This window comes from Lactuca virosa, chromosome 1, assembly GCF_052849685.1.
Source record: "Lactuca virosa cultivar CGN04683 chromosome 1, Lactuca_virosa_CGN04683_v6, whole genome shotgun sequence".
Classification (NCBI taxonomy): Eukaryota; Viridiplantae; Streptophyta; class Magnoliopsida; order Asterales; family Asteraceae; genus Lactuca; species Lactuca virosa.
This window is the reverse complement of record NC_136426.1, coordinates 249,794,873-249,819,212: the sequence shown is the minus strand read 5'-3', so window position 1 is coordinate 249,819,212 and position 24,340 is coordinate 249,794,873. Positions and strand designations below refer to the sequence as shown.

Genomic DNA, 24,340 nt, shown 5'->3' with positions numbered 1-24,340 from the left:
ATAACGAAATGTCAAATACGAGTGTAAACTTCATTTATGTTTGTTGTAAGTTCACAAAAAAAGATCACGAAATGCATCATTTTTTATATTGATATGAAGCATTTGTTTTTGCAAAATCAGCCATTGACGACATTTTTTATTTTATCAAGCTTTTTCTGTTCGATTCAACAATTATAGATGAAGATTTAGGGTTTTCAAATGTATATAAATACTAAATACAAGTACATATATTTTTAAAAATATATTTATATTAGTAAAAATATTTTTAGAGATTTAAAAATGTGTGTATAAAATATTTTTATATATTTAAAAATGTATGTATAATTTTTTTTATATAATTAAAAATGTATTAATAATAATAATAATAATAATAATAATAATAATAATACTAGTAACAACAATAATCAATGTAAGGTAAATCCGAACATTTTTGAAAAACTTAAGAGTAAATCTGAACATTTTTGAAAATTCAAGGGCTTTACTGACATTAGATAACCGGTAGGTTACCTGAAAACCGGCTACAAGGGTAAAAATGAACAAATTAAACAAAACTTCGGGCTTTACTGGACATAAAACATGTCCTAGGGTAAAACCGACATTTTTGTGAAAACTTAAGGGTTTTTATGTCATTTTCCCTTAAAAAAAAAAAAAAAACCAACATATTCCGAACATAATTAAAATAAAGTAACTTTCGTATCATTGAATCAACCAGTACGATAAAAGTCTAGTTAGAGCTCCGGCGGATAAACAAAAACCCAAGATGACCGGCAGCGACCAAACCCGTGTGGTGGTGGTGATGGTGCCGTTCGTAGCACACGGTCACCTCAACCAGCTTCTCCACCTCTCCGGTTTCATATCAACCTACGACATTCCCGTACACTTCGTCTCCACAGCCGCTCACCTCCGCCAAGCCCGAGCCCGCCACCACAGTTTCTCCGATAACAATCACATCCACTTTCACGAATTCCCAACACCTCCCTTTACTACCCCTCCTCCAAACTCCTCCATCCCCTTCCCTTCCCACCTCCAATCCTCCTTCGACTCCACCCTCCATCTCCGCTGCCCTGTCGCCGATCTTATTCTTTCCCTCTCACAAACAGCTACCAGAGTCGCCGTCATCCACGACTCTCTAATGTCATACGTCGTTCAAGACGTCAAATCGATACCAAACGCCGAGACATACAACTTCCGTCCACTCTCCGTCTTCTACACCTTCTGGGATTTCTGGGAGAAAGCCGGCAGACCTTTTCCGGTTGACCGGAATTTGCTAAACCGCCTTCCTTCTCAAAGTGAAACTACCACTCCGGAGTTCAAAAAATTCACAAAACTTCAACAAGCCCACATGAATCTCGCCGTCGGCGAGTTATTCGATTCCTCGAGAGCCATCGAAGGCGAATTCATCGAATATCTAGAGAGAGAAGAGATCTCCGGGAAGAAGAAGAAGATATGGGCTATTGGACCGGTTAATCCCGTCCAAATTCCATCCGATGTGACACCTTTAGAAACCCGCCACAGATGCTTGCAATGGCTTGACAATCAACCTGTTAATTCTGTCATTTACGTTTCTTTCGGAACGACGACCACCTTCAGCGATGATCAAATTAGGGAATTGGCTATCGGCTTAGAGAGAAGCGAACAGAGGTTTATCTGGGTGGTTCGAGCAGCAGACATGGCGGATGTGGGCAATTCCGGCGGCGGCGATACGATGGTTCGATTGCCCGATGGGTTTGAAGAGAGGGTTAACGGGAGAGGTTTGATTGAGCGGCGGTGGGCACCTCAACTGGAGATTTTGGGGCATTTTGCGACGGGAGGATTTATGAGTCATTGTGGATGGAATTCGAGCATGGAGAGTATATCGATGGGAGTGCCAATGGCGACATGGCCGATGCACTCCGATCAGCCGAGAAATGCGTTTCTGATTACGGATGTTCTTGGAATTGGTGTGGTGGTGAAGGATTGGGAGCGGAGGAAGGAGTTGGTGACGGCGGTGGCGGTGGAAGAGGCCGTTAAGAGACTGATGGGTTCGGAGGAAGGGGAGGAGATGCGGAGGAGAGCCACCAGGTTGGGGGATAACGTCAAAAGATCGGTGACGGAAGGTGGAGTACGCCGTTTAGAGATGGATTCGTTTATTTCTCATATAACCAGACATACGCAGACCTTACACATTTCTGCAGAGTAGTTCATTAGAATATGCTCTCTATTTGTGTATCCTTATAAGAAAAAATGTCTTCCCCATATACTATTGGAGTATTATTTATGTTTATAGATTGTGTGAAGCACAAACAAGACATCTTTTAGTTATTTATTTATTTGTCTTAGTTTTTTAGGAGGTCATCGTCGAGAAATGTGTTTCTATCCTCAATAGGGGCTGCCAACCTTACATCCCTCTGATTTTTATAGGATTTAGGTAGTAGTAGGGGAAGAAGAAAATGGCACATTCATATTCATCTACTTGTGGAGTGTGGAAGGGTTTTGAGAAGAGGGTGTTAGTGTCTTTTGACTAAAAGTTGTCATATATACTAATTGTGTGTTCGACATTCATCTTCTTGTCGAAGGGGTCTGCGAAGTGGGTGTAAGTGTCTTTGACTAACAATTGTCATATATACTAATGGTGTGTTTGTCATCAAATTTATGAGAGATCATAAGAGCTTTTAGGTTTAGTAAAAAGAAAAAGCTTGAATTGAAATGTCTTTATGTACTAATGTTTTGGTTTAAAAGATCATTGATGTTATTTTTAGGAACTTCAGCGTCATAAAGCCCCCATTGAAATGCTAAATAGGGTATTAAACTTTTTATTTTGTCTATTTCACATCTAAATAAAAAAAATTGATGTGGCTATACATCTCTAAACTTTCTAAAATCGAATTCCTAATCATCAATCATCAACCCGCGATCTCGAAAAGGTTTGCTATGGATTAAACAAAACACACACACATACACACAAACACATCAAAGGACCTATGACCTAGCGGTATCAGGTTTTTGAAAATGTATTCCTACCCTAAAGGGTTGAGGGTTCAAGTCATATTGCGGACAAATATTTAAGTTTAGGATTAGACTTTAGACTTTTTATTTTCTAAAAAATCATAGCTACATCATCGAGCTTTTGATCATGGCAAAATTCTTAAAGAACTGCAATATAGGTTACAACTTTAGAGATTCTTCCACTCTCACAATTTAAATTAAAAAGATTTGTTCCTGCTTGCACTAACTCATCACTACACAATTCATGACTAACTTGGTTGCACATTTGATGAACTTGGTTTTATTCGTTTGCTTGATACACTGCTTCTTTTTCTTCCTCTTTAGTGCCTTTTATGAGAAAACTATTGTTCCCAATAAAGACAAATGGTAACCAAATCAGGACAATGACTAGTTTCCACAATCTTTATATAGAACTCAAGTCTGTAATTTGATATTTTCCTTTTACATAACACATGAATGAGAACTCCGTTATTGAAGGCATTATGGTAACCAAATCGGGAAAATTCTTCCACCATCGTTGTATAGATCATAACCCATCATTATAGAAACCTTGCAACATCGCTACAGTCCTTAGGATCAACACAATCTCATTCATCTTCATGAGAACAGTATATATGTTTTTCGGCAGAGTTGAAAATGGTGGCTGCTCTGAAGCATGAAAGAAACGTGAATTGTTTATGTTGGAATTTTGTCGGTACAAGAAACAAACTCCAATTTCTCTACCTCTCCTTCTCTCGGTTCTGTAATCGAACACACAAGATGTTTATGTGTTCTCGTTCCATTCACCATCTTCCGTCTTTGACAACCCAATTTCTCTATCGCTTTCTCCACTTTACGATCGAATACAATGTAGTAGTGGTAGGTAGGTATTGACAGTAGATGTGTGGTCTCACTAGGAGTAGGAATCCATAGCAAAACACGACAAAAATACAAGACATAAAACAAAATTGGGATGAAATTAAACTTCAAAATTGTATTCATCTCGTGTTCATGTCAAGGGTAAAAAACACGACGTTGTGTCATGTTTGTTTTCAAAATTTAAAACGAAATTGGTATGATATTTTAACATGTTTGTTGTGTTTTTCGTGTTTCCTATAATTAATCATGAATTAAATGAACTAAAGGCATATTTTATGTTATCTTTTCCATGTTTGTCATTTTTATTGTGTTTTAATCGGGTCATTTCGTATTAGTAAAACAAAATACAACATCGCGTTCGTGTTATATAATAAATAGTCGTGAAGTATCAGCTAAAAACACGACAAAACTGTATGATTGGGCACCCCTAGGTCTTACCCGGTAACAAAAGAGATCTCACCCGGTAAAAACATAATAGGAGAAAGGGAATGAGGTTTGAGAAGGAAAGGAGAGATGAAAACGATGGGTTTGGGGTGGGGGAGATCGAGAGATGTTGGGTAGGTAGGGCTCTATTTAATAATAATAAATAGAATAAATAAAAAAAAAGTAAAGTTCAAATAAATACATAAGGGTAAACTAGATAATTTACATGGGTCAAGGATCAACTACACAATAAATTAAATAAATTAAAGGGGAATTGAGAAATCTAACCATATTTTAGTTTACGGTTCACAAAAATAACCAATTGTTTTTTAGAAAACTAACCACGATTTCCGGAATGGCCATTCCGGACCAGACAAAAACGTGCCAAGCCCAGTACTGTAGCCTAATGCTACATATATGGGCCCCACACACAAAAATCTAGAATAAACATTGCAGATTTTAAATTTCGAAAGGTCGTTCTACCCGTACTTCGGATAGAGTTTTAATCATGGATTAATCAAACCACGTGGGTTCTACTCTTTAAGTTTACTTGCATTTAACTTTACAAACAATTAAATGTATTCCGGAATCCGTAGATCTTATCCGGGATACGAAGAACAAGTTTGGAATATCTATTTTTGTATTTATTTTTTGTTTTACACATATATAGACCCATATTAGTATCTTAAAGTGTGTTTAGGATCAGTTTTTTAATCAGGAAATAAGTCTACTATGGAATCCGAAATAGAAGTGTGTAACGTCCCAAAATTTAAGACTAAAAATTTCGATTTTTAAATTAATAAAATCATTATCCAAAACAACATCATCAAAACCATAGTGAATCAAATTGTATCAATAACATCCAAAAACATCAGAGTAATATAAAATGCGGAGCGATGTGGTGTGTACACTTCAATCATCCCAGGCTTTTCCCCTTCGAACCAAAAGTACCCGAAACATAAACTGAAAACCGTAAGCATAAAACTTAGTGAGTTCCTCAAAATACCACATACCATACATATTAAACATATAATAGGCCCCGCCCGTCATTGAGCCCCGCTCGACATCGGGCCCCGCTCGGAACAGATCTGTCAGTCATCAGGCCGCGCCTGACATCAGGCCCCGCCCGGTATACATACAAACACATAAACACATGCATAAAAATCACAAAGATAAATAGCATACAATATAATCATCGGGCCCCGCTCGGCATCGGGCCCGTCTGTTGGGTTTTTATTCAAAAACTATTTTCAAAAACTTGAGATTCTAGCAATGGAAGACTTATAATTTTTGAATAACATAAACAAGTTAAACCCACCAAGGATCATCTTACAAAGTTTGGAAATAAAACAAGCACCAAAGAAGCAGAGGGACAAAATTACAACATTTGTAGTTCTTTGGATCCTCTTGGGAGGCTTGGAAGTTGATGGAGAATGATGAACCTTAGAGACACCAACAATATATCAACTTGATGTAGAATGCTATTTCTTTTGTATAAAACTCTTAAGACTCTTAAGCTTTATGTTCTTATAAAAATAAGAACATAAAGAGAGCATCAAGAAGCAAGTAATCTTCATGTGTTCTTAACAAAACTAGATTGAGTGAGATGAAGAGAACAAATTTCGAATTTTTTTTGCATGGGTTAAGACAAGAGAATGAAAGCCTCACTTTATATAGAAAATCTTTAGTCCATAAGTTGTTGACACTTTAATAACTCATGCCTCTAAAGCCTATGTGTTCCCCATGCTTCAAGCCATGCCTTTCTTTTGAATAAATTAATCAAAAGACCATCACTCCTTATTTTAATCATATTTTCCATGTTTGTCTTTTTAGAGGAGTGTTTCTTTCATTAAACAAATGAAGAGCCCATACTCTCTTTTGTCTAGCCATATTTCGAAATTATAAAGGCAAAAGAAGACAAAGACCTTTTATATTTTATAAACCAAGTTTATAAAATATAAACTTTAACTTTTTTGGTAAAAGACAAAAGAATTTATCTAGTCCAAAATGTTGTGCATGACGTATTAATTCATATCATATGAATTACATGATGTTACTTGCTACTAAAAAAATATTATTTCCTAGAAAAAAATAATTTCCAATTTGGTTATAAGAGTTTATTGAATACTTATTAAAACCAATTTCTAATAAATAATCAATTATATCAAGTTGTTGTTAGTGTGACCCATTTGTAACAACGTAATTTTTCAAAACAATTTTTCATTTGAAAACATTCATTCATTCCCACGATAATCATAAAAAAATAATGTGTCCACTGTAACATAACAAAACATGTCCCAAGATCTCGATATCATAAACTCCATAAGTGTGTACGGATCATGTCGACGCCTTCCCGCGATCCTCGCTAGTACCTGAAACACATCACACAACAACTGTAAGCATAAACGCTTAGTGCGTTCCCCAAAATACCTCATACACCACATACGCCTTTCCAGGCCACAACTCTGTAGGATCTTCCGATCCGTGTGTCTCAGGGGACTTCCGTCCCAAATCCTGGTAGACCTTCGGGTCCGTACCCTCTTGACCTTCCGGCCCATATCATCTCGACCTTCCGGTCCTTACCATACGTAACATACATAGCACCTACATACATATCATCTTGACCTTCCGGTCCTTATCATTCATAGCATACATCAAACATACATATCACATAACCGCATATAGCACATACATCATAGCATACAAGACCTTCCGGTCACACATAGGTATCCTTCCAGGTACAGTATAGTGAGAAAACTCACCTCAATGAAGTCGGATAACCTCTCGTGCTCAACGTCCCGACTTAGCCTCCTCCTATTATTCAAATAACATTCCCGATCAATACTCTCTCATGATCTCATCTCTACAGACTGGGTAGAAGGCCATTCTACCCTTCCCTGAACTCTCCTGAATCAGCCTTGACCAGAACCCTAAAATCAACGAAAGTCAACGGTCAACTTTGACCCGACTCGCCGAGTGCACTAGGGTGACTCGGCGAGTACACGCCTGCCCTCTACGCCCCTGGTCCTCCCTTGACTCGCTGAGTCAACCTTATAATCTACGGGTCGTCACAGGTCGCGAGTCGCGGGGCAACCCGACTCGACTCGTCGATTCTGCTCATGGACTCGGCGAGTTCATTCCATGCTCACACTCAAATGACCTTCTGAGGTCAGATATGTTCCTCTAATCCATAGATCTAACCTTCCCAAGCTCAATAAACACGTAAAGGTTCGAACTTGATACTCATGCAACGTCCAAATGACTCTACTTCATGATTTAGCCCCAAATACAACATCCTAAGTCCATTTCTTTCATATCTCATCATAAATCAAGATGGATAAGGTCCTCTGGACCACTATGGGTTCAGATCTGAAGCCTAAACATGATAAGGGACCATATCTCCAACAAATCATCCCAATGAAGGGTATAGAAAACCCTAGATCCATGGATTCTTTATCAAAACAGAAAGAGGATCGATATGCTACCTCAAAGATGATGCCCTTTGCTTGAAAACCACAAATGTGCAACCTCCTTGGCCTCCTCTAAGCTGGAATCAAATTCTTCTTGCAAAATCAACCCACAAAGGTCCAATAATGGCTTCTTCTCTCTCTCAAACGCTCAAGCACTAATAGGGTTTCTCTCAAGGGTCTGGTAGCCGCAAATGGTGGCTATAAGGGTCCTTAAATAGGTCCCAAACCCGAGGTATTAGGGTTACATTAAACAGTGTGGACTCGCCGAGCCCACGAATGGACTCGTCGAGTCCTTCATTAAATCAGGCCAACACATCGCGATCCAACTCGGCGAGTCTGGGCGCCTACTCGCCGAGTCCCCCCCTCTAAAACTCAATATAAAATACTTAAAATAGGATATCTGGGAATCCGGATGTTACACCATTAGTATCATATATTAATTAGAAATAACATTTTAATATGATTCTTGAGCATACTAGATCTTTCAATCTCCCACTTACGCAAGATTCATATTAGATTGATATAAATAGTGGTGAACGTCTAACAACATTTCACTGCCCCTATCAATATATGACTTTGTGCCATTCTATCAACGCCCAGTTACCAAAAATCTCCAAGCTACAATTAGTGTATAAGGTAAGTTTATCAGTTATCCCTTTGTCACAGACATCATGTTAAACATGAGATACAGATCGCAATCAATCTCATATGGTGTTCAAAGTTGGTAAGGTGCCTTAGATGTCTAACTTTTAACACATAAGAGGAACAAATCCCATCTTGACTACATAAGCCTCTTGCATAGTTCATACCATACCTAAAAATGGCTTTTATAACTGCCCGATTAAGGACCAACGGTTGAGCATATTTAAGCACAGTACACCCTACACTTAAGTCCCACTATGTATCTCAGGTGTTAAGGATACAAAGATAGTACCTTTTAATCAAGTATCATTCATGATAGCGATCCATAAGATGATCTTGATGCGGGTCAATTCAATACCAGTTCTCTGACAAGTACCTATGAAACTTGGTTACAACCCATTGCCTACCTTCATTTAGTGAAAGTCAACCAATCTGATTCATATTAGTCTTACTTCATAATTTCTCCCACAATTATAACCAACTATGAACTTTTAGAATAATAACATTATTCATGGATTAAACATGTTATTAAAGAACACAACAAGTATTGATGTTATGATCATATCTCAGTATATCAAAACATTAAATAATAGTTGTTGTCATAATGTTCCAATACCCAAATACTAAATCCAAATCAAAATCCCATTTCTAAAATAATAAAGTCTTATAGCTAAAGTGTGACCATTCATACTTAGATTTAGAAGAAAGGCTTAATTAATGGGTTTGACTAAAATTAATTTGTGTGATTTATGTTAATACTATCATCTCCATATTTGACTTTACTCTAGGTATAGTTAAATATCATGGAGTATATGATTGGTGTTCTTTTGCGACATAGAGTTTCTTAGCTTGATTAAGTATACTCACGACGTCATAAAGATTTCTATGTCATTCTTGAATGGCATAGAACACAACAAGTATTGATGTTATGATCATATCCTAGTCTATCAAAACATTATATAATAGTTGTTCTCATAATGTTCCAATATCCAAATACGAAATCCAAATCAAAATCCCATTTCTAGAACAATTATAACCGACTATGAACTTTTAGAATAATAACATTATTCATGGATTAAACATGTCATTATAGAACACAACAAGTATTGATGTTATGATCATATCCCAGTATATCAAAACATTATATAATAGTTGTTGTCATAATGTTCCAATATCCAAATACTAAATCGAACTCAAAATCCCATTTCTAGAATAATAAAGTCTTATAGCTCAAGTGTGACCATTCATACTAAGCTTTAGAAGAAAGGCATAATTAATGGGTTTGACTAAAATTAATTTGTGTGATTTCTGTGAATACTATTATCTCCATATTTGACTTTACTCTAGGCATAGTTAAATATCATGGAGTATATGATTGGTGTTCTTTTGTGACATAGAGTTTCTTAGCTTGATTAAGTATACTCATGACATCATAAAGATTTCTATATGATTCTTGAATGGAATAAATCAACATAGTTTTTCAATGAACTCATTCATCCAATCATATTAGATTTCAACTTATAAAGTAGTGTATTCTTATTTTGTAGTATATTGTGTCATTTTGTTTTTGTTGGACCTTATTCCAACAAAACTTACTCTTAATCCCACAATGAAGTCATAATCTAATTATAATTCATAATTACCCATATTTGCTTAGAAATCAGAATCTTATGTAGCTCTTTACATGAATATTTTCTTCTAAACTAATTGTCTCATATACATTCTCTTAGTTCTTTTAAAGTACTCATAGAATGTTGTTATAGTCATCTGGTGACTTAACCATGTATCTGGTTGGTATATTAAGATATGTTCATAACATGATTATATACCAAGTCTTATGCATAATATGGCATAAATGACGGATTTATTTGCCAAGCAAATTGAATAGAAATCGTTTCAGCTAGTTCAAACCCATGAGTTAGATTCTTTTGAGGCTGGCTCAAAGTCAGTTCCATGTGACAGTGTAAAGGTTCCTCCAAATGAATCTTTTATCTTGATCTCTTTCAAGGCATTGTCAATATATTAAAAAGGATATAAAACTTTTAACATTCATTTATCTCTATAGATTTTACATTCCAAGAATGTATCTTGTCCTTCCTAAGTCTTTCATTTTAGAAACACATTCCGAGTCAAGGTGAAAAAGCCTGGCATGGCCAGAGTATAATTTATTATGATTAAGTATGTCTCATGCATACATGATTAGGAATGTCACTATGCTCCCACTAGTTCTTATAAACACACATGTTCTATTCATTTTGATTTAAAATAATACCTTATAGTTTTACATTAAAATGATGATTGCAACATTGAGATGTTTGCTTTATATCCACAAGTGGATCTCAAGCTCTATACATTTTGTTAGGATAACATGAATTATGAAAACCTCCAGGCTAATATATATAGATATCTTCTAGTAGATTTCTATTAAGAAAATAAACCTTTCTTGAATCTATTTGCTATATCTCATATTGAGAATATGAATTTATAGTAAATAATATCCTTGTTGATCTAATCATAGCTACTTGTGAAAATGTTTGATCATAGTCAATGTCTTGAGTACGATAAGGACCATACTCAATGACATGAGCATGAGAAAGTCCTTTTATAACAAGTCTTTCTTTAAATGTGTATAATTATCCATGTAATGTATTTTTTCTAGAAGAATCACTTACTTCTTCTAGCCTTGCTATAGAGAGAAAGTTCATTCAAGACCATACTTGATTATAATACATAGATTACATCTCATGTTCATGACTCTTAGTCATTAATCAGATTCGAGATCTGACATGTCATCTTGGTATTTGATGGATTTTCTAGAAACCAGCAATAAAAGATCATCAATGAGAGATTCCACACTTCTCAAGTCATAGATGATTTTTACCACTAATGCGAACAAGTTGTGTTTATGAATAGCTGTTATTCACGTTTAACAATCCCTTGTTAAAACTAGTTCCAGCTGTTACTACATCAGGCTATGCTTCTTGAGCTGCTTCAAGTTCCATGTACCTCCCACTTGCTTTGTCATTAGAAACTTTCTTTCTGCTAACTCAACTATCAGAGGAATAAGAAAAACTTATTCTTGGTGGGTTTGCTTATAATAATCTAAGCCACATTTAGAGTATTATATACAAATATGTATTTAGTAGATTTTCGGTTAAAATGCTTTAGTCCAACATAGGCTTTATCTCCATAAAACATTTAATAAGATAGAGATGGAGCCTTTCCATATAAAATCTTATAAAGAAAATGTTATATGTACTAGTTAGTTGGTGTTTGTACTCAAGGTACAATCGGTAGTGTTCTTGGTGTTATCCCAATGAAATAAAATGAGGACATTTCTACCGATTAGAAAGAAAATCATACCAAGTAAGATTTAATTCATCATTTATTATCATTAAGGCCTTAGAGAGTTCTTACCGGTTTGTACTTCAACTTTATATTTGAAAACTTAAACAAAGATTTCACAATTATGTTTTACCATGTAAAATATAATTTATAAATACTATAGTTGTTAATAAAGTTGATTTGGTATCTTATGATATATTTTTGACATTCATTAATAAGGAAGTCATACACCATAGTGTATAGTTCCTTAATAATTTATTTTCTCTAATACTTATTGAGAATATCATTAGGAATCCTTTATATATAAATAAGATTTACATATGTCAAATAAACTACATTATTTGCCTTCAAAGATCCCTTCCTTGAAGTTGGAATATGTGAATGTCATTTATATAACAAAGATAACAATGTCAAAGATGAGTTTAATTTAAAACAAGTTTAAGTCAAAAGTATTTTGCATATAGAACTTGTTATTTATAAAACATTGATATTTACTTTATAATTCTTATTAAGATATCTAGTCTCATAAAAGAATTTTAATCATTTCCGAATATGATGGTGATTGTTATGAAAAACGATTTAAGTAAATAATCAATCATTCATAAATTAAACTGAGACATATATTTAGGCAAGGTAAATTAAAACATACATTGTTCCAAAACAAGCATTCTTTTATATTACAAGTACATTATGTTCCAAGCATAATAAACTAGACTCCGAGAGTGTAGTTCCAACTTGATTGTGCTCAGCTGGTTACTATTTTGTAAATATGTGCAAGCCAATTACAAATATTAGATTAACATTTAAGTACCAAGTACCTAAGTGATGAAAAGTATGAGTCTATCTAGTAGATACCTAAAATACTAGTCTCTTCTAAACTTTCTTTCCAGATAAAATGAGTAGATCCTCTTCCAGTTCCCCATAAAAGAAACAAGAACCATCTATGTGGGCCTTATTGGATTTCTTGGGCTTAAAGGTGTCCAGTCCATAAAACATGGGCCTCGTAGATCATATAAGGTGACTCTTTTGGGCTTTGAACTATTCCTAGTTTGATGTTAGAAATATCTATAACATCACGGTGATGCCTTTACTAGGTATCATGTTCAAGCTTATTGCTCAAAGCCAATAGTTTAGGACTTGGACCTTTAAGTGTATACAATTTCAATATCTCTCACGAGATAGTCTCTTAAGACATGAACCCATTCATTGAAGTTGTATCTAGTGAATGTTATTGTTTCATTAAGTCATTAAAGAAAATGGCAATTCATGGTAATGACAATGGGTTATTTAACTACAAAATTTTAACAAAATTCATTTAGTATTATCAATATTTAAACTCTTTGATAATCAATATCCTTTTATTTTCCAAAAACATTAGTTATCAAAGTCTAGGATTCAAGTTGCAAAACAAATAAATGGTTAGGTATCCTTTATCCCATCCAATAGAACTCAACTTGATAGATATATAGATTATCAATTATATCTTACTATATAATTCCTAGATTTATGGGATCGCTAATAACAAATTTAATTAGACATGTTTGATCCCATCTATGTCTCAGAACTCTCTTGCTTATGTATCCTTTATCACAAAACATTTCCGATCAATTCGTCCAATTTGAAAAACATTTGTAATATGCCTCTAACTTGGTTATAGAAATCGCAAAGATACCCTGGCCATCAAAAGATAACACTAAGAGGTTATGTATCATTTATCCCACCAGTGCATACAAGAGATGTGTGAGTGTTCTTCAAAATGGATTGCATAGATTTGAGGTTTGTAAAAAGGGTCTTTTATATGTTTTATAATTCTAATTTTAAAAACATATGAAATCATGGTTATTACATGCATAGAATAAACCATGGTACCAATTTTTCAAAAGAAAATCACCTTCAAAAGTTCTATATAAAAAGCTAGTTTTTATATAATTTGACACGATTCAATTTTAATAACCGATATTAATTTTGAGTGCATTTGAACATTTTATATATTTAATAAAACTTCATTTTATTACTTATATATTTGGAGTTTGTATAAGTTATAAAAATTACCATTTTAAAACTTATAATTGAGTATTTCAACATTTCATGTTATTAACATTTTTATAAAACCGGATTTTATTTTAAAGCAATAACTTGTTATATCTTATGTCCACATTATAAATTTTGAAAACCAAAGTGCATGTGATGTTTATTTTGTCCAAAAAAAAATTTCGCATGTGAAAAAACTAATTTATCAACCACACATAACAATTGCATAAAATAAACAATACAAACATGCATAAAATTATATATGCATAAACATAACCAACTAATGACATTTTTGTAAGACAACACAAAGAACATGGTGATTTGGGTGCTAAAAGGTGTATTCGATCATAGTAAATGAGTACAAAAAAGGTACTAGATCTAGAACTCCATAAATACCTCACTCACTAATCACTATGAACTACATCTCTCAAGCACACCTCTATAAGTGGTATGAACCCACCTTATATAGAGGTGTTTACATCTCTCTCTCTCTCTCTATCTATCTCTCATGTCACAATGCTAATTTACCACATGCAAGTGGGTCTACAAAAGTCAAACCATTTACAAAGTCATACATGGATAACTTTGTACCCAACATTCTCCCCCTCAAAGTTAGGAATGGATGACCTACTTCAAATCTTCCAAAATCAAGCAACTACGCGAATCGAACCTCAAACATGACATATGTACAGATGAACTTCAAATCTTCAATTCTTCAATTCTTCAATGATTTTTCAATCCGGGTTCTAGAATGCGAGACCATACAAACCGAGCACCAACAGATAATTAGGAGTTTCTCAACCTCCAAATAATCACCCTAAAGTTGAGCATAAAAGCACATCCCAAAAATCTTCAATAAATTCAAACCCATCATGAACCGAAATGACTTCCAAATTTCCAATCGAGTCATTTCATAAACTTCAAATACTCGAGCTCCCTTTGGTCTTCAAGTCCGCGTAATATGAAAAATTCAACTTTCGAATTTCCATATAAATCTCTCCCCCTTTTTATAATCGAAAAATGATTATAAAACCAAGAAAGGAATGAGAAAGTGCTCTATTCGGAATTTTTCTAACCACAACTCCCCCTTAACGCATGGCATAAACATTTTGCTTCAATCCGGAAAATCCAAAAAATCTTCAATTTTTAGCTTCGTTCACGGACCACCTTTGACAAAATTTCTTAAAATTGGGTAGAAATTGTCAATTTTAAAATTCTGCAGTGACCCGGTGTGCCCAAAACAGCCAAAAATGCAAAACTCTCCCCCATTTGCGAAACTGGGTAGAAAGCGTCAATTCGCATTAACTGCAGGGGTCTGATTTGAAAAATATCTAATTTCTCAATTGTAACCACATTTTCGAAATTGGGTATGACCAGCCAAATTTTCGAAACTTCAGGGACTCTTTTTGAAAATTATGCATTTTGTCCCAAAATGTCGAAAATTAATCCAACTTTCGAAGGTGGGTAAAAACTGTCAAACTTTCGAAAGTTGCAGGGACCAATTCGAAAATTCTGCCTTATTTCTTCCAAACTGTCGAAATTTTGTCCAACTTTCAAATGTAGGCTAAAGTGTAAAACTTTCAAAACTTTAGGGTTCAATTTCGAAACTTTTCCATTATCTTCTCCATTCGTTACCCAGTGAACTCAAAACTTTGTTAGTCAACATCGATGCTCAAATTTTTGACAATAAGGCAAAAAATTTCGCAACATTGACACTTCCAATCCGTTGACACCAAAATCTGGATTCTTCGAAATCAGCCTCACATGTGCGACACCTAACCCAATCAAATCCGACTCCATAATTGTTCCTGTTGATCACGAACCAAAACCTTCCCATTTTGAATCACAATATCAAACCCAGTTTGTCCTTCAAACCAACCTTCGCTTTTCCAGTTCAACAATTCGCTTTTCAAGCCTTGACATCAAAATCGAATTCTTTCCAAAGTTTTGTTCGACATCTCCACTCCAAACAAGACCACAGATTGCAAACTCATTCCAAAACAATTGTTTGACCCTTAATCACGAATTCAATTTCGATTTTAGGTCCCAGTCGACTCCATGGCTTAAGTTCTTCGAAATTAGCCTCTTATCCTTAACCCATTTGAAATCGACATTGGCGAAATCACTTCGAAATAACCAATCGCACATCTTACTTCGTAAAATTGATTTCATTACTAAATCATACGATCCCATCGACATCGTAGCTTTCGTCATCAAGAACAAAATCCATCCAACTTCGAAATTAAATCCCAAATTAGACTTGATTTCGACACCCATAGCTCGTATTCAACTCAAATCCAACGATTTCAACCTCCAATTCTTCGATTCATCACTTAAAAAGTTTGACTTTTTGCTGTGTTTGACTTTTCGAAGTCAAAGATGAACAAACAGCAAATGGATGATTCAAACACCAAATTTTGGATCAAAACATGATTATCCAACAGTTTATCATCACATTCATGTGTTCTTTGTACAAGTTCATCAAAATCAAACATCAAATTTGACGATTTCTTCACTTGAACTTGTATGAAATCCATTTCATCATGTCCCAAATCACATGAAATCGTAATACATTATCTGATTATTAATCGACATCAACCAAAAGAAAGAAGGAAAAAATTATCGAGAAAACGAGAAGAATAATCAAATGCAATCGATTAAGAAATAAGAACAGATGTGTATGAGTTCTATGGTACAACCATTTAAAGCGTGTGACTAAATCAGGGACAAGTTCGATAAACCATACGTTGTAATCGAATTTGGGCTCACACAATTATGATATCGGATAAAATAAGAAATTTGTATGGGCTCAAGAATTATAAACAGTAACGAGTTGTTTTGGATCTTAAACAAATGAAAATTTTGGGCTCTTGATCATCAAACATATCGAAATTATCAAATAAGAATATGAATTGGGATCAAATTTCATTTATGAACAGTAAAATATTATGAATTTGGGCTTAATAAAAAAAAGAGATCACAATGAATTTGGGCTTATAACTCAATTCAAATGAACAACTGCAATTTGATAATCGAATCGAACAAACGAATATGAGATTGGATCAGGCTTTGATCAACGAAAAAGTTAATGGAACATAACAAGTGGGTTTTTCAAAATAAATTTGATCCAATGAGTCAAAGTGATCAAAAATTCAAGAACGCAACGCACGAATCAACGAGATTTAGAGAGATCATAGAGAGACTCACCATAAATGCTCCAATTGTGATGAATTTAGCCAAACTAAGAATCGTTTGTTCAAAAAATCATGTTGATCTTCAAAGACTCGCTCTGATACCAATTGAAGTGAATTATGAACATTGGTTTGGCATGCGGAATTAAAGGACACACAGAGAACACGGTGATTTTGGTGCTTGAGAGATGTAAAATTGAGAGTGTTAGTGTGTGTTAATTATGTAGATTTAGATCTAGATCCTTTTTTTAACACCTTACATAATCGAATGCATCTCTTAAACACCGAAATCACCGTGTTCTTTAATTCCGCATGCCAAACCAATGTTCATAATTCACTTCACATTCCTAAAGGATCAAAAAATCTTCTTGTAATGTTGTTGTTGAAGCTCCCACTTGATAAAACGTCCATTGCTTGGGAAGTTAGAAAAACTTCCTGAAAAGTAAATAATTCAACAACATGCAACACTTTTCAGAAAAGGTTGCAGAAAGTGTTGCATCAGGACCAACAACCCTTTTGCAATAGCCTTCAATGACAGTTTCAACGACACTTTTCAGAAAACTGTCACTAACAATGTTGTACACTTATTAAGGCCGAAATTTACCTTTTGTTCTTCAAAAAATGGCTCCATCTTCATTTCTTGTTACATTTTTGTACAATTAAATTATTTCTAAAAACCAATCTATTACTTTACAAAATAAACCAAGAAAACTAATCTATTTAATTTATTACATATCATATGAATAAATAAATATTACAACCATATTATAATAAAAACAACCAACACAACAACACAACAAACACAATGGTCCTTGACTAGTTTATGCACATCATACATATCAACATACACATTAAACAACCTTTGTTTCTCTAAGACAACTTTAAATGAGAAAAGATGCATGAAACTTTTGTCACATAAAATAACAAATAAAAAAGTTGTCAAAGAAAATATGTATGAACTTGTTTTTATACGAAACATAAACAAGTTAAACCCACTAAGGATCATCTTAAAAAGTTTGGAAAGAAAAAAGCACCAAAGAAGAAGATGGATAAAATTACAATATTTGTAGTTCTTTGGATCCTCTTGGGAGGCTTGGAAGTTGATGGAGAATGATGAACTTTAGAGACACCAACAATATATCAACTTGATGTATAATGCTATTTCTTTTGTATAAAATTCTTAAGACTCTTAAGCTTTATGTTCTTATCAAAATAAGAACATAAAGTGAAGTAATCTTCATGTGTTCTTAACAAAAATAGAGAGAGTGAGATGAAGAGAACAAATTTTGGATTTTTTACATGGGTTAAGACAAGAGAATGAAAGCCTCACTTTTTATAGAAAATCTTTGGTCCATAAGTTCTTAACACTTTAAGAACCCATGCCCTCAAAGCCTATGTGTTCCTCATGCTTCAAGCCATGCCTTTCTTTTGAATAAATTAATCAAAAGACCATCACTCCTTATTTTAATCAAATTTTCCATGCTTTTCTTTTTAGAGGAGTGTTCTTTTCCTTAAACAAATGAAGAGCCCATAATCTCTTTTGTCTAGCCATATTTCAAAATTATAAAGACAAAAGAAGACAAAATCCTTTTATATTTTATAAACCAAGTTTATAAAATATAAACTTTAACTTTTTGGTAAAAGACAAAAGAATTTATCTAGTCCAAAATGGTGTGCATGACTTATTAATTCATACCATATGAATTACATGATGTTACCTGCCAATGAAAAATTATTATTTCCTAGAAATAAATAATTTCCAATTTGATTATAAGAGTTTATTGAATATTTATTAAAACCAATTTCTAATAAATATTCAATTATATCAAGTTGTTGTTAGTGTGACCCATTAGTATCATATATTAATTAGCAATATCACTTTATATGATTCTTGAGCATACTAGATGTTTCATCGCCAGGTAAACATATAAACAAATAACACATGCAAAAAGTCACACAAACAACTAGCATCCTACACATAATAAACCATGGGCCGACATCGGTGCCTTCGGCCCGTTAAACACAGTGAGGAAACTCACCTCAAGCTGTAGAACCGCTCAGATAAAATCTCAGTCTGCTGGTACGAAAAATCCCGATGCTAACATCATCATATAAATATCCAATTAATAATTGGATCTCAACCCATAATCAGTTACTTGTCCAATATCTAGGGCAAAAGACCATTTTACCCTTTTTCTTACTTGGCCCATAACCAAGCCCAACCCATTTACTCAAAAGGCCTAATTTCCTAAATGGCATCCCAAGGCCCAATAAGGCCCAACTTCTAAATTGGGCCCAAAAATCATCATGGACCTAATCCCAAGAAAGTCTATAGTCTATCCATAGCCCAAAGTCAGAAGTCCAATGGCCCTATAAGGTCCAAACCCTAAAATCCTAAAATATGGCCCAAACCCGAGGAAGTCAACCCAAAAGTCATACAGTTGAGTACACTGGGCGTACTCAGACATACGCTTGTTATACACCTTCCAGGGCCAGTACGCTCAGAGTACGAGCTAGGTACACCCCGCGTACTCCCCAGATCACCAGTCCAATCCATTAAGCACTTATTTGGTTAAGACAACATGCCAAACTCTCAGATCTGATTCTAGAAGGTGACTTAACATGTAAAGTTGGCAACTTTACACCCATGCATAACTTAATGGGACCAAACACTAAAAAAGAAGCTCAATAACAATCTTAACACTTACACGGACCAATAACACTCATAAAGATTACATTTTTATGGACAAGGGGCCTCAATGGAGCTAAGAATATACATCCAAGTTACTGGAGTAGCTCATACTCCCAAACAAAGCTTAAATGACCCAGAAGTACATAAACAAGGCCCTAAACTAGATCTAGCGTAATGAATCATGAAGTTGGGAACTTTATACCTCAAATAGCTTGCAAAGATGATGATGAGTCTGGATCTACAAGCTCAAGCTACCCCAAGTCAATCTCCAAGAGTTCTTCTTACAAATCACCACAAACACCACCAAAACCCACTTCCAAGCTCCAAAATCACAAAAGGCACCAGGGTTTCATTCTTAGGGTTTAGGGAAGTGGAGACCAAACGATACCACCAAGGCAACATAAGTTGCTTAAATGGGGCACAAATCCTAAAAATTAGGTTTTTCCCAATCCTTGCATATGCCCTGTGTACTCCCACGTACGCCCAACGTACGTGGGTGAACCTGACGGGTTTTGAGCATATCTACATTCCTATGTGATCATGCAACCCTAATTGCTTTGGATCTAAGTTTTTCACTAATTGAACATGCAAGTTGAATACCAAAGCAATAAACCCTAGATCTAGCATACAATTTCGAAATTCATATGAAATTAGGGTTAGAAGATTACCTCACCTGTTATGTAGTAATAACAAGAACAATCTAGAAGATCCTTGACTCTTGAAAGCTTAGTGCCCCAAATGTTGCACCTCTAATGGTTCATAAACACCCAATGCAAGACGATGTTAGGAGAGACAAGGAAAATCGGCTAGGGTTTGTAATCTCATGCATAGACAGAGATTCCAAGGGTTTTTGGGGGTTTATATATGGCTAGGTTGCTTAATCTTGAAGCTAGACTTGAATAAGGAAACCCTAGTTCCCATCTAAAACCCTAAGCAACCCATGGACCCCCATTAGGATTCCTTGCACGAAATATTATAAGGCCACCCTCTAAATTTCGTCTACTCCCATCCAAGGAGTCCATAAGCATAATTTTGCAACTATCAATAATTTGCAAAACAGTCCCTCCATTATTAATCAATTCCTTTAATCTCAAAATTAATCGCAGATTAATTTCTGATTAAATACTAATTAATAATATGATTTCTAATTAATATATTAAACTTGTAATATATTAATAAAATCATTTTGATTTCTAATTTATTATTTTAAATAATAAATTCTACTCTCTCTCCACTAGTCATCCTGTCAAGTTGCATGAGTGAAGGCAACCCAAAAGGACTATGCTACTATCAAATCAAGTACATACCAATTATAGTTATGGGCTAAGACACCTAATCCAACAGTCTCCTACTTGGATAAGTCTAATAACTATGATTGCAAGTATGACCTCAAAATTTGACCAACAATCGTAGCTTTCAAAAGCCGCTGTCGAACTCTGACCTAGTCGGCTATTTGTCCTTTAGATAAGTGATCAAATATCCCACCGTTCTACAAGATATCGTATGGACATGAGACATGGATTATAATCAATCTCGGTCCAAGAGTTGTTTCCTGATTTCCGATTTATGACGAATGATAACAGACTACTAATTGAACAAATCAATTCAGTCCAGGCTTGGCCAAGCGCTTCAGATGTCATCACTAAATCATCTAGGGGCCCACATATATCGCTTTTATTCCATTTAGGGTAAAAGAAACGGATAAAATTCGACTATAAGCTTGTACTATTCACTCATCAAATCATACACACAGATCTCAATATCCTTATTTCATTAAAGTTATTAATCTTACACACAGATCTCGATATCCAACTCCCATAATGGAAACATTTCCATATAGCCATATGACAATCCATTCTTAATAGAATCCTATCTATTAAGAATTATATTAATACGTTCCATTTATTACTATACTTCAAACTTTCCATGTCATAACTAGCATTTTAGCTAGGGAATTCTGTCCTCATGTAAACATAAACTATTGCAATACTTGTAAATACCATACTCTATGCTCAATCAAAATCATCCATTTGAATCAAAACTCCTGAGTGAAGTTCAAAACCTAATACAATACATCTCATATACTTATATATGGGTGTGAAACCCTAAAAATCTCGGTTCAAATTTAATATGGACTAGGATCCTCTTATTGGGCCTAATGGGCCAATAAACTTTCAAGTTGGGTATGTTGGGCCAAGGAACCCTATTTGGGCTCTAATTGGACCCACATTCATTAAGCTAAAGTATTTTGGGCCATGTTGGGCCTAAAACGACTCACTTCATTTTTATGGGCCTTAATGGGCCATAGATGTTTTCTTGAACCTAAATGGGCCTAAAAGCCATTATGTTCACTCTTTTGAGCCATAAACCCCTAATAGGGCCCAATGGGCCGAAAACTTCCACCTTGGACCTTGTAGTTTCAAGTATATTCAATTCTAGCCCTACATTTCTTCTCACCCTATCTCATTCTCGGCCCAATAAAAAAAAATAACAAGATGACAAACTAAGTTCCACCTAATCTTTGTATGGTGGACTTCCATGCTTAAACACAACAAATATCAAGACAATCACATATACCCATGCAACATCATTTCAACATTTCTCTCCTTCTTCTCTCTTCTTCTTAACTCTCGGCCAAATAGTGTCTCACCACTCTTATCTTCTTTCATTTTAACTCCACCAAAAATCTCTCTAGAACATCAAGAATTCACCCATCTTATCTCCAAAATTTCGAGTGTGTCTTGTGAAAGATCAAGAACTCTTCATCAAAGCTCATCACTCTTGGTAAGTTCTTGTTTAACTCTATGGTTTAACTTCAAGTTTACACTAAAAATCTCTTCTTAACCCACATCATTTCATGAACCATGCTCTTAGAACTTCATAGACCTCGAAAATCTCCTCAAGGAAACATCTAGAGCCGAGATCTTCTCATTTCCACACCAAAAACCGAAAGCTTCAAAGCAATGTGAGTTCATACCCCCTATTTTCGATTTTTACTTTGTTTTGGGGGAGAATACTGATGGGTTTTGAGCATTCTAACACTCCTAAGTGTACATGCAACCCTAAATACCTTGGATCTATGTTTTTTCTATTATACATGCAATTATGAACTTTCCAAGGTATTACCCTATCTAGCATACAATACTTGATACTTGGGTAATCAAATGGATAGAATACATACCTTTGTTTGATGTAGCTTGTCTCCATGAAGCTTGAGTGCCTAGTGCCCCAAGTGTGACACCTCAAATGGTTCACACAACACCAAGTGCACATGGAATGACTTGAGAGAAATGGAACACTCCTTAAAATCGTCTAGCCCTCATATTCACACATTAGTGCACGATTTCTTGAGCCATGGGATTCTTTTATATGGTGGCTATTAGGGTTACACCATGTAACTCATAACTTACACATTCCTTATGCTCCATGGATTTTAACCTCCATGGAGTATCCATGGGTCACCCCATGGACTTAGTCCAACATAAGGAATCTTGGATCACAAGCCCACATATATAAGAATGAATGATTTACACAATCAATCCATATATTTAATTAGTCTCCTTTTGATCACTTAATTAATTCTAAATTAATTCTTGATCAATACTAATTAAATAAACTTATTAATATATTAGAACTTATAATATATTAACCAACCTTAAGTGTTATTTCTCTTATTATAGTCTATCCAAATGCATGATGTCATGCAACCCAAATGGACCATGCCGGGTCGGGTCAAGTCTTACCAATTATAGTTATGGACTTAGACATTAATCCAACAGTCTCCCACTTGGATAAGTCTAAAACTATTATTGCGTATGACTTCAGGAACCGATCTACAATCGTAGCTCTCAAAAGCTTCTGTCGAACTCTGACCTTGTCGATGAACTCTGACTTTTGTCAATGACTTGTCCATTAGATAAGGGATCATATATTCCTCCATTCTAGATATCATATGGACTGAGACATGGATTATCAATCATTCTCTCTGTCCATTTGTTGTTTCCCGATTTCCGATTCATGATGACTGACTGATTGAACAAATCAAATCAGTCCTGGCTTGGCCAAGCACTCACATTTATCATCTTTAAATCATCGAGGGGCCCACAGATATCGCTTTTATCCCGAAGGTAAAAGAAATGGATAAACTTTGACTCATATCGCTTGTTCTACTACTTGTTGAATCATACATAAAGGCACGTTTTATAACATCGAGTTACCAAATGCGTTTTCGTGCAATCAATGTATAACCAACTCATAGTAACAACTCATTTCTCTAGGTTTGAAGAATATAAGTTATTATCGTCTCATGATCACTTGTGATAAAATCCATGAAGTGATTCAAATGAGCGCGGGTTGAATCCAATACTCAGAACTTATGAGCACTCATGAGTGTTGTAGCACCACTTTGTCCGCCAACTTGGACCTCTACAAACCAACCCATGACAGTCTTGATTCATATCTACTTCCAACACATGACCGACTGTGGATGGCTTGAATAACTTAATCATTCAGGAAGAGCGACTTAGTTATTCTGGAAGTCAAAACATGCAAAGAGAAACACAAGAATAAATGAATCAAATATGGTATCAAACCCTATGAATATAAATAAACACTTTTATTTATCACCATACTGATTACTCATTATTCATTGTTTCGGTTTTATCAACTTTATACTTAAATTAAAAACACTAGTTGTCCCATGC

At 34.9% G+C, this 24,340-nt stretch overlaps 1 protein-coding gene across 1 annotated transcript; it reads left to right on the top strand.

Annotated features, from left to right (window-relative positions):
- The first annotated feature begins 703 nt into the window (after positions 1-703).
- On the top strand, positions 704-2,301 carry LOC145165983 (zeatin O-glucosyltransferase-like). Its single transcript, XM_079084910.1, has one exon. It carries the CDS (start codon positions 761-763, stop codon positions 2,177-2,179), a length of 1,419 nt encoding a protein of 472 aa, XP_078941036.1. The 5' UTR covers positions 704-760; the 3' UTR covers positions 2,180-2,301.
- The last annotated feature ends 22,039 nt before the right edge of the window (positions 2,302-24,340 follow it).